Below are 11,952 nucleotides of genomic sequence, written 5' to 3'. Positions count from 1 at the left end.
AGGATGTAGAGAATGAAGCCCGGGACAAGGAAGTTAGATTTTAGAAGTTGGGATTGTTCTCCTTGGAGGAGTGAAAACTGAGTGGAGACCTGATTGACAGATTCAGGATCACGAGATGTGGTTGGGGTGAGTGTGGGACGGAGAAGGGAGGAAGAGAAACTGTTCCCACTGGTGAAAGGATTGGGAACCAAAGTGGAACGTAGATTGAAGGCGATTGGGGACAGGTACGAGGAGAAACTTTTCACGTAGCGAGTGGTTAGGATTGGGAAAGCGCTGTTTTGGAGTGCAGCGGAGACAGGGACAGTCAAGAGGGAATTGGATCATTGTCTGAAAAGGAAGAATGATCGACATTATATAGAGAAGGCAGGGGATGGCACTTGGTGCAGACATGATGGGCTGAATGGCCTCCTTCTGAATGGAGGAGCTCATGGATCAGAGGTAAGCAGAAGGCAAAGCCACTGAGGGACTTGACCATTGAAGAGAACAAACATTTACAGGGCTATTGATAAAGACAAGTCGACAGGGCAAATTTGGACAGTTTGGTCAATGGGCAAGCAGGGGCACCGTGGCAGGAATGGCCTCCTTCAAGTTTGTGTTACTCAGTTATACATCATGGTGGGGGCTGCAACTGGCCACCAAAAGATCCTGAAGACTTGGCCAAAGATATGGCAAGACCTTCAGGTGGGGTGATGTTGGCAGGATTTGGCTAGTGAAGGGACCTGCAGTTTCTTCTCCTGGTACCTAGGGGGCAGTGCCCTTGGAGGATTCTGAGTAAGCACTCGGGCAAGCTGTGGGCACTTGAACAAGTCAACGGCTGCCGCGCGCCTGCTCAACGATACCTTCACCGCAGACAGTGTCTTGTTTTTGTACATGCCCCGAAACCAGCCCGCCGTCCAAGCATACGCTCCGAAAGGAGGTCGCCATTACCATGCATGCTCTGGAGCCGGCCCCCGTCGGCGTTCGCATGCTCCGCAACAGGCAGCCTCCATTACTGCGCACGTGCCAGGAACGGCCGCCGTCCACACGCATTCTCCGCAAGCGGGTTCGCCATTATTGCGCATACTCAGAAGCTTCATCCTGTCGGCGAGCAGCTGCCATGGCGGCGCTGAAGGAGGGGGACCGAGTGCTATTCACCGACAGTGTCCGGAGCGCCCTGGAGACCTGGCCCGCCTTGCAGGTATGAACAATACCGAAAAGGAAAGGGTGAGCGGAAGCGGGTGGTAACGTCCAGTAAAAAAAAGAGTGGAGCCGCGAATTGTGGAGGTTGGGGAAAAAAATGCATCGAAACAAGATGGCGGCACCGTGAGGCGGGGCGTTGAGTCGGAGTTGACGTAAGAGGGACGAGAACCGGAAATGGCGTCACAAAACTTCTAGCCTGTTGGTGAACTTTGCTCCCTGGTTGACCCTGTGACACAGTAAGAAGTCTCCCAACACCAGGTTAAAGTCCAACAGGTTTATTTGATAGTAAACGCCACTAGCTTTCGGAACGCTGCCCCTTCGTCACGTGAGTGGGAGTTCTGATCAGAAACAGGGCATATAAAGGCATGATGTGGATGTGCCGGCGTTGGACTGGGGTAAACACAGTAAAAAGCCTGACAACACCAGGTTTTAGTCCAACCGATTTATTTGATAGTAAACTCACTAGCTTTCGAGGGGTTTCCCTCTTCTTCAGGTGAATGGAGGATTCTGGCCTCAGACAGAGCATAATAAAGCACAGACAGTTTACAGATTACTGATTAGAATGCGAATCTTTACACCTAACCTGCTGTTCAGGTTAGGTGTAAAGATATACTCACTGGCTACATGGAAGGCGATGATGTGGATATGCCGGCATTGGACTGGGATAAACACAGTAAAAAGTCTGACAACACCAGGTTTAAGTCCAACCGATTTATTTGATATACTTTACACCTAACCTGAACAGCAGGTTAGGTGTAAAGATTCGCATTCTAATCAGTAATCTGTAAACTGTCTGTGCTTTATGTGCTCTGTCTGAGGCCAGAATCCTCCATTCACCTGAAGAAGAGGGAAACCCCTCGAAAGCTAGTGAGTTTACTATCAAATATATCGGTTGGACTAAAACCTGGTGTTGTCAGACTTTTTACCATATAAAGGCACACATAGTTTACAGAATACTGATTAGAAGGCGAGTCTTTACCTGGTGTTGTGAGACTTCTTACTGTGTTTACCTCAGTCCAATGCCGGCATCTCCCCATCAATGACCCTGTGACCCCAGTGAGATAGTGCAAAACATAGAGGGCATCGGTGTCAGGTTAGAGGAGAAAGGTTTTAAGGGGACTTGAGGGACAACTTTACAAGAGGCTGGTGCGTCTATTTGATTTATTGTCAGATGTATTAACATACAGTGAAAAATGTTGATTTTTGTGTGCTATACAGACAAAGCTTCATAGAGAAAGAAAGGCTTCTTCATTCATAAAGAAGGAAAGGACAGGGTGCAGAATGTAGTGTTACATTCATAACTAGAGTGCAGAGAAAGATCAACTTAGTATAAGGTAGGTCCATTCAGAAGTCTGACAGCAGCAGGGAAGAAGCTGTTCTTGAATTGGTTGGTGCGTGACCTCAGACTTTTGTATCTTTTTCCCATGGAAGCAGGTGGAAGAGAGAATGCCTGGGGTGGGTGACGTCCTTAGTTATTCTGGCTGCTTTTCTGAGGCAGTGGAAAGTGTAGACTGAGTCAGTGGATGGGAGGAGGCTGGTTTGTGTGATGGATTGGGCTATGTTCACGACCTTTTGTAATTTCTTGTGGTCTTGGGTAGAGCAGGAACCATACCAAGCTGTGATACATCCAGAAAAGATGCTAAGAATGTGTTGCCAGGGGAAATATTGGAAGTGGGTACAATTACAACATTTAAAAGACATTTGTACAGGTACATGGATGGGAAAGGTTTAGAGGAATGTGGGACTAGTTCTGTTTACAAAACCTGGTTGGCATGGATGAATTGGACCGAAGGGCCTGTTTCCATTCTATGTATCTCTATGATGTTTTATTTGCTATCAGAGAGGGCATAGGTGTCAGGTCAGAGGAGAAAGATTTATAAGGGACCTGAAGGACAACTTCTTCACAAAGAGGCTAGTGTGTACATTTGATTTATTGTCAGATTATTAACATACAGTGAAAAGTATTGTTTCTTGTATGCTATACAGACAAAGCATACCATTCAATGAGAAGGAAAGGAGAGAGTGGAGATTATATCAGAATGGAAATCGTGAGCCCTGCTCTGCTGCCACCATGTTTTCCCTGACTGAACCAATATGAAGAGAGGCTGGTGTTGCTTTCCCCAGAGGAGGCTGGTGTTGCTTTCCCCAGAGAAGGCTGAGGGGGGAACCTGATCGAAGTGTTACGAAATTGAGGGACAGACATGGGAATAAGAACATAAGAAATAGGAGCAGGAGTAGGCCATCTAGCCCTACGAGCCTGCCCCACCATTCAGTAAGATCATGGCTGATCTGAAGTGGATCAGCTCCATTTTCCCGCTTTCTTCCCGTAACCCTTAATTCCCCTGTCTGTCAAACACCTATCTACCCGTGACTTAAATATATTTAACGAGGTAGCCTCCACCACTTCAACAGGCAGAGAATTCCAGAGATTCACCACCCTTTGAGTGAAGAAGTTCCTCCTCAACTCCGATAATGAGTACAGACCCAGTCCATTCAGCCTCTCTTCGTAGTCCAACGCACTCATCTCTGGTATCAGCCTAGTGAACCTTCTCTGCACTCTCTCCAAGGCCAATATATCCTTCCACAAGTGCGGCGACCAAAACTGCACACAGTACTCCGGCTGCGGCCTCACCAGTACCCTGTACAGTTGCAGCAAGACCTCCCTGCTTTTAAATTCTATCCCCCTCGCTAGAAGAAATGGTTCCTCTAACTGGAGAGGTCAATGATCAGCAGGCAAAGATTTGAAGCCAAATTTCAAGGGAATTTCACAATCTGCTACCTGAAAAGCTGCTTTTTAAAATTTATTCATTTGTGTGTCATGTGCATCGCTGGCCAGCATTTTTTGTCCATCCTTAGGTGCCCATGGAGAGCAGTTGAGAATCAGCCATGTTGCTGTGGCTCCGGAATCATGTGTAGGCCAGACTGGGTAAGGACAGCAGGTTTCCTTCCCTAAAGGACATTTGTGACCCAAACGGGTTTTCCCTACAATCAACAATGGTTTCATGGTCGTAGTAGATTTTTAATTCCAGATTTTTAAAATTAAATTCAAATTTCAAGATCTGCTGTGGCAAGCTTTGAACTCAAGTCTGCAGAGCTTCACCCTGGGTCTGTGGATTAATAATCCAATGATAATAGCACTACACCACTGCCTCCCCTGAGGCAGGAACCCTCTCATCAATTGAGAAGCATTTAGATGAGTACTTGAAACACCGTAGCATACAAGGCTAAGGGTCAAGTGCTGGAAAATAGGATTTGAATGGATAGGTGTTTGATGGCTGGTGCAGACACGGTGTTGCTGTGCTGTAAAACTCAATGAATCAAACCCATCACCTTTTGTGTCAGCAGCGGCTCAGTCAATAGCTTTGTTGACCTGATTCACAGGTTGATAAATTTATTCATTAGTGTCAGAAATAGACTTAAAATAACACTGCAATGAAGTTACTGTGAAAATCCCCTAGTTGCCACACTCCGGCGCTTGTTCGGGTACACTGAGGGAGAACTTAGCACGGTCAATGCACCTAACTGGCACGTCTTTCAGACTGTAGGAAGAAACTGGAGCACCTGGAGGAAACCCACACAGACACGGAGAGAACGTGCGACTCTGCACAGACAGTGACCCAAGCTGGGAATAGAACCTGGGTCCCTGGCGCTGTGAGGCACTGTGCCACTGTGCACAGGGGCGGTGCTGAGGGAGGGTCGGTGCTCAGGGAGCGCCGCACTGTGGGAGGGTCAGCGCCGGGGGGAGTGCCGCACGGTGGGAGGGTCAGCGCCCGGGGGTGGGGGGGGCGCCGCATGGTGGGAGGGTCAGCGCCTGGGGGTGGGGGGGGCGCCGCACGGTGGGAGGGTCAGCGCCCGGGGGGGGGGGGGTGGGGGCGCACAGTGGGAGGGTCAGTTCTGGGGAGCCCACCTGAGAGTTAGCACCTTAGAGTGAAGGGAAGGTGAGCTGCTCCCTTTCTTGGAGACTTGACGTGTTCCTCTTGTTGCTGAATTGCAGGTAGCTGTGGAAAATGGGTTCGGTGGGACTGACTCCCAGGAAAAAGCAGACTGGATGGTCACCGCTGTGGCCCAATATTTCTGCGACAATGGTGAGTCGTCACTGCCTCCCATCACAAACTCCCACCGTGAAACTACCAAGTAACCAGTTGTTCATGACGCGTGTAGAATCTCGGCTGCACACGCAACACTTGGTCCGCAATTCTTTCAGAGAACCAGTGCTGACCTGATGGGCCGAATGCCACCTCTTTTTTAACTTTATTTATTCGTCACAAGTAGGTTTACATTAACACTGCAGTGAAGTTACTGTGAAAATCCCCTGGCCACCACACTCTGGCACTTGTTTGGGTTACACTGAGGGAGAATTTAGCATGGCCAATGCACCCTAACCAGCACATAGAACATTACAGCGCAGAACAGGCCCTTCGGCCCACGATGTTGCGCCGACCAATTAAGAAAAAAGCAATGACCCTCTAACCTAAACCAATCCCTTTCCATCCATAAACCTATCCACGGACCTCTTAAACGCCCCCAAACTAGGCGCATCTACAACTGCAGCAGGCAGGGCATTCCATACCCTTACCACCCTCTGGGTAAAGAACCTACCTCCGACATCTGTCCTATAACTACCACCCCTTAATTTAAAGCTATGTCCCCTCGTGCTAGCTTTCTCCAACTGAGGAAAAAGGCTATAGTGATAATTTACTAATCCATCCTTCTATATCCACATCCAGATCATTTATAAAAATTACAAACAGCAGTGGCCCCAAAACAGATCCCTGAGGCACACCACTTGTAACTGAACTCCATGACTTTCAGACTGTGGGAGGAAACCGGAGGAAACACAGACACGGGACAAACGTGCGGACTCCACTCAGACAGTGACCCAAGACGGATTGAACCCGGGTCCCTGATGCTGTGAGGCAGCAGAGCTAACCGCTGTACGTAGATGAGTGCAGTTCCAACAACATTTGAGAATATCGATACCCTCCAGGGGATGGGGAGGGATTGCCTGGGTAAAGTGTTCTTTCGGAGAGTCGGTGTCAACTCAATGGGCCGAAAAGCCTCCATCGGCACTCTGGAGTCTCTACAGTGCAGAAGCAGGCTGTTCAGAAGGAGCCCCAATAGCTGAAAGAGCGCCTTACCAGATGGGTGAAGATATTTATTCTGGAGATTTGGGTGCCATTGGCAAAGTGGCCATGCAATATCCATCCCTGGATTCCCCTTGGGAAGGTGGTGAATGGTTGCTGTCCTGCGTGGGGAAGGTATTCCTGGCCCCTAGCCAGAGAATTGGAGCAAGCTGGGAGAGAGAATGCAGAAACAATACTCCACGGTAAAAGCAATAAATGTTGCCATGACAGAATCGCATGTCATGTGCAGGCAGGGCAATTGATGGAAAATAAATGCATTGTGGGAGATTTTCAGTAATATTCTCGTGGTGTTACGAGGCTAGGCTTGCTCGAATTGGAGCAATCCAATTGGAGACGTTTCTAATGGAGGTTGTCTGTAATTGTCACACTGCAACTCACTATAGTGCAGTGCCCCCACTGGACAGGCAGTCTAATGACAGGAGGACATTCAACCCCTCTCTCTTTCGAGCCTGTTGCGCAGGAATAGGAGGAACCCCATTCATCTGCTCTCTCCACCCTGTTGCACAGGAACAGGAGGAGGCCATTCAGCCCTCTCACAAGCCTGTTACACAGGAACAGGAGGAGGCAATTCAGCCCCTCTCCAACCTGTTACACAGGAACAGGAGGAGGCCATTCAGCCCCCGTCCAACCTGTTACACAGGAACAGGAGGAGGCCATTCAGCCCCCGTCTAACCTGTTACACAGGAACAGGAGGAGGCCATTCAGCCCCCCTCCAACCTGTTACACAGGAACAGGAGGAGGCCATTCAGCCCCTCTCCAACCTGTTACACAGGAACTGGAGAAGGCCATTCAGCCCCCGTCCAACCTGTTACACAGGAACAGGAGGAGGCCATTCAGCCCCCCTCCAACCTGTTACACAGGAACAGGAGGAGGCCATTCAGCCCCCGTCCAACCTGTTACACAGGAACAGGAGGAGGCCATTCAGCCCCCGTCCAACCTGTTACACAGGAACAGGAGGAGACCATTCAGCCCCCGTCCACCCTGTTACACAGGAACAGGAGGAGGCCATTCAGCCCCCGTCCAACCTGTTACACAGGAACAGGAGGAGGCCATTCAGCCCCCGTCTAACCTGTTACACAGGAACAGGAGGAGGCCATTCAGCCCCCGTCCACCCTGTTACACAGGAACAGGAGGAGGCCATTCAGCCCCCGTCCAACCTGTTACACAGGAACTGCAGGAGGCCATTCAGCCCCCGTCCGACCTGTTACACAGGAACTGCAGGAGGCCATTCAGCCCCCGTCCGACCTGTTACACAGGAACTGCAGGAGGCCATTCAGCCCCCGTCCAACCTGTTACACAGGAACTGGAGGAGGCCATTCAGCCCCCGTCCAACCTGTTACCCAGGAACAGGAGGAGGCCATTCAGCCCCCGTCCAACCTGTTACACAGGTACAGGAGGAGGCCTGTTCAGCCCCCCTCCAACCAGTTACACAGGAACAGGAAGAGGCTATTCAGCCCATCTCTCAAGCCTGTTGCACAGGAACTGCCCCCTTGAGCATGTTTGGCCCTTCATTGAAATCATGGCTAATCTATGACCTAACTCCATAGAGCCATCTTTGCCCTGTGTACCTTAATACCTTTGCATAATAAATCTCTCACAATATCAGAGTAGATATCAATGGTGGAACCCGGCGAGTGCAGGCATCAGCCTAGTAAAGTCTCATGGAGGCTGTGCAGTCTGGATTTTCTGGGACAATTCCTGGATTCCACAATGTGGCAACTTCAAATTGTAAGACGTGATAGGGAATGTTTTCTACCCATTCGAGGGGTGTGGACGCCACTGGCCAGGCCCAGCAATTATTGCTCCTACTCGATTTGCCCCCTTGAGAAGATGGTGGATGAGCCGCCTTGAACCCACTGCAGTCCCTATGTGGTGTAGGTGCACCTACGGCACTGTTAGGGAGGGAGGTCTGGGGATCTGGGATTTTGACCCAGCAACAGTGGAGGAGCGGCGATGTATTTCCAAGTTGGGATGATGGGTAGCTTGGAGGGGAACCTTCAGGTGGGGGTGTTCCCAGGTATCTGCTGCTCTTGTCCTTCTCGATAGTCGTGGGTTTGGAAGGTGCTGCCTGAGGATCTTTGCTGAGTCACTTCAGTGCATCTTGTAGATGGCGCACGTGGCTGCCATTGTGCGTTGGTAGTGGAGGGAGTGAATGTTTGTGGTTAACCTGTTGATCAAGCGGAGCTTCTTTGTCCTGGATGGTGTTGAGCTTCTCGAGTGATGTTGGAACTGCACCTATCCAGGCAAATGGAGAGTATTCCATCACACTCTTGACCTGTGCCTTGTAGATGGTGGACAGGTTTTGGGGAGTCAGGATGAGTTACTCGCCATAGTATTCCCAACTTCTGACCGACTACCGTATTTATGTGGCTGGATCCAATTCAGTTTCTGGTTAATGTTAAACCGCTCCCCCCCAGTATGTTGATAGTGGGTGGGGGATTCAGCAATGGTAATGTCATTGGATGTCATGGGGTGATGGTTAGATTTTCTCTTGTTGGAGATGGTCATTGAGTGGCATGAATGTTTCTTGCTATTTATCAGCCCAAGCTGATCTACAAGGCTGATCTACAATCCTTCACTGTTGCTGGGTCAAAACCCCAGATCCTAGGGTAGTAAAGGCGTGGAATGCCTTGCCTGCAGCAGTAGTGGACTCACCAACTTTAAGGGCATTCAAATGGTCAGTGGATAGGCATGTGGATAACATTGGAATAGTTTAGGTTAAAGGGTCATTAGATTGGTTCCACTGGTTGGCGCAACATCGAGGGCCGAAGGGCTTGTACTGCGCTGTAATGTTCTATGTCCTAACATCATCCAGGATAAAGCAGTCCGTTTGATTGCCAGCACATCTGCAAATATTCAATCCCTCCACCACTGATGCTCAGTATACACTGCTGCTACTATCTATAAGATACACTGCAATAATTGACCAAAGATCCCTAGCACCTTCCAAACCCATGACCACTTCCATCTCGAAGGACAAGGGCATCAGATAAATGGGAACACCACCACCTGCAAGTTCACCCCCCCCCCCAAGCCACTCACCATCCTGACTTGGAAATATATCGCCGTTCCTTCGCAGCCACTGGGTCAAGATCCTGGAATTCCCTCCCTAATGACATTGTGGGTCAACCCACAGAACATGGACCACAGCGATTCAAGAAGGAAGCTCACCAACACCTCCTCAAGGGCAACTCAGGATGGGCAATAAATGCCGGCAACGCCTATGTCCCACAAGTGAATAAAAAGCAGCCATGTACTGGATGTTATCCAGGTTACTGAATCCTCTGTTTCTTTCATATTTTCCCATCCCTGTAGTTGAGCTGGATGCTGAGGAGGTGGAGGAGCTGCTGGCTGACCTGCTGTACAATGAATTTGACACTGTGGTAGAAGATGGAAGCTTATCAGAGGTAAGCATCCCAGACCCCCATACCTCCCTCAAACCACCCGCCCCACCCGCACGGACCCATGCACAACTACCACCCCCCTTCCCCGGCATGAACCCACACACACTACCCCCCTCCCCACCCCCTCCCAGACCTAGACAGTACTCCAGAGGTGTCCTCAGTAAATCTCTGTCCCTCTAATTGTTGTTGGTTCTCCTTCCACTGGAACCTTTTGAGGCATCTGGACTAAATCCCCTTCACTTGCTCGCTGTGAGGTGGTACTCCCAGCTCGTGTCGCCTTCCCCAATATTTATAGCTGCTCTCGTGGGGGGGGCCTTGCCTGCCAGCTCACTGCCCTAACTTTTCCCGTATGTGCGGCTTTTCCCTCAGGTGGCTCTGCAGATCAGGACCTTCTTTGGGCTGTGTCAGAGGGGCCAGGAAGCTGAGGTCATGGGTCACATCAGCAGGCTGGCACAGAGGAAGGGCAGCACGAAGGTGAACTTGGTGCAAGGGCAGAGCCCAGGCATCGAGGCTGGCAGTGAGGACAGCGAAGAGGACGAGGAGATGGAAGTACGTGTGAGACCTTTTAACAGAGGATCGTTTTAATGGATGTCTGTTCTGGATGGTCCGTTGAAATGTCAATTTCATGGTGCAGGGTGAGGGGGTTGTGCAGGGTTGGGGGGGGTGGTGGACACAGTTGCCTCATGATGGCAAGAGGTGAATGACCTATTTGGCGTGTTATACAGGCAGCAAAGCTCTGTTCCCGGGGTCTGGCCCCAACTTTATCTCACCCGGGATGGTGTTGGACCCTGCAGGGGGCAGGGCTGGGCTTCCTGCCAGCCTCGGCTGTGGGGTAAAGGGTGCTTACCCACCTCTCGTTTCCCGGATGAAAGGATGGAGGCAGGGAGAGGGGTGGCATCAAAGTGCCAGCATGGCCTCTGTCCAGGGAGTGGGCACTGTGCCAGTCTCGTGGGTTGGCAGCCTCGAGTCACTTCACCACCTCCCCTCTCTATCAACAGGCGATGGACTGTGACCCCCAGCCTCCCAGCGACGAGGCCAGCTACCGGCAGCAAGCAGGGCCCAGCACTGCAGAGGAGAAGCCACAGGATGGCTGGACGGTGGTGAGGCGGAAAAGGAAGTAGTGGCTTCAGAGATTGGGCGGCCTTCCTTCCCAGTCCCCCAGCATTGGGTACCTCAGGAACTGCAACCTCCCAGTGACATCTCGGAGCTGGGTGGGGAGAGGTGGTGGGGAACAGGGCAGTTGAAGCCCGACATCGAGAAACACGAGCAGGAAATCCATGGTGGAATGTTGCCAATGCGCAGCCTCCTGTGAAGAAAGTGCCCAAGATCGGCCCTGCCAGCCTATCCTTGCCTTTTCTAAATACTGCTACTGATAGCTGCCAACTCTCCTCACTGACAGCAATCAGGCTAGCCTGCTGTCTTAGCCTGCCAGAGGGTTAAATGTGCACTTTGTTGTTGTTTTTCTACAGCCCTGCGAAGCCTAACTGACTCAAACGATCCCAGTCCAGGATCAGACACAGCTCCATTGACACATGTTTTGTGGAAGGGTGGTGTTTCAGGTTTGCCCTGTATGTGCCTCTTGTCAGCCATGACTGTGGGTAACGCTTGTGTCCTTGTATCCCAAGCTTGTGGGTTCAGGTCTCACCCCAAAAAAAAACAGTCAGCCCATCACATCAAGTGGTTAGCATTGCTGCCTCACAGCGCCAGGCACCTGGGTTCAATTCCCATTTGGGTCACTGTCTGTGTGCAGTTTGCACATTCTCACCGTGTCTGCATGGGCTTCCTCTGGGTGCTCCAGTTTCCTCCTACGGTTCGAAAGATGTGTTGGTTAGGGTGCATTGGCTGTGCTAAATTCTCCTTCAGTGTACCGGAATGGGTGCCAGAATGTGGCGACTGGAGGATTTTCACAGTAATTTCATTGCAGTGTTAATGTAAGCCTACTTGTGACACTGAATAAAGTTAAACTAAACACTCTCGTGTTTCCCCCAGCCCCCCACTCTTTCTTGCATGTCCTGCCTCCCCCACTATCTGCCTCTCTCTCTCTCTCTCGCTCTCTCTCTCTCACACACACACACAGCTGGATGCTCTCCCCATTCTCCAGGGTGCCATTGTAGATCTACCTCCTTCATGGTCTGTGAGTTGAGTAATAAAGGCAGCACTGTAATGAACAGTGACCTGCTTGGATATCTTGCTGCTAAAGATGAATAGTAAAGATGAAAAATGAA

General features: G+C 50.6%; 1 protein-coding gene across 1 annotated transcript; it reads left to right on the top strand.

Annotated features, from left to right (window-relative positions):
* Window positions 1-913: 913 nt before the first annotated feature.
* Window positions 914-11,952, top strand: tsr2 (TSR2 ribosome maturation factor). The gene is made up of 5 exons (XM_080182820.1): window positions 914-1,177; window positions 5,174-5,264; window positions 9,639-9,730; window positions 10,097-10,276; window positions 10,726-11,952. The coding sequence occupies exons 1-5, from the start codon at window positions 929-931 to the stop codon at window positions 10,846-10,848; spliced, it is 735 nt and encodes a 244-aa protein (XP_080038946.1). The 5' UTR covers window positions 914-928; the 3' UTR covers window positions 10,849-11,952.

This window comes from Carcharhinus amblyrhynchos, unplaced genomic scaffold, assembly GCF_965287045.1.
Source record: "Carcharhinus amblyrhynchos unplaced genomic scaffold, sCarAmb.v2.hapA scaffold_90, whole genome shotgun sequence".
Classification (NCBI taxonomy): domain Eukaryota; kingdom Metazoa; phylum Chordata; class Chondrichthyes; order Carcharhiniformes; family Carcharhinidae; genus Carcharhinus; species Carcharhinus amblyrhynchos.
Note: the sequence above shows the minus strand (reverse complement) of the source record. Positions and strands in the feature narration are given on the sequence as shown.

Coding starts and splice junctions, on each gene's coding strand:
- tsr2 (XM_080182820.1), top strand. CDS start 929: ATGCATGCTCTGGAGCCGGCCCCCGTCGGCGTTCGCATGCTCCGCAAC. Junction 5,265..9,638: donor CCAATATTTCTGCGACAATG/GTGAGTCGTCAC, acceptor CCATCCCTGTAG/TTGAGCTGGATGCTGAGGAG. Junction 9,731..10,096: donor AAGATGGAAGCTTATCAGAG/GTAAGCATCCCA, acceptor CTTTTCCCTCAG/GTGGCTCTGCAGATCAGGAC.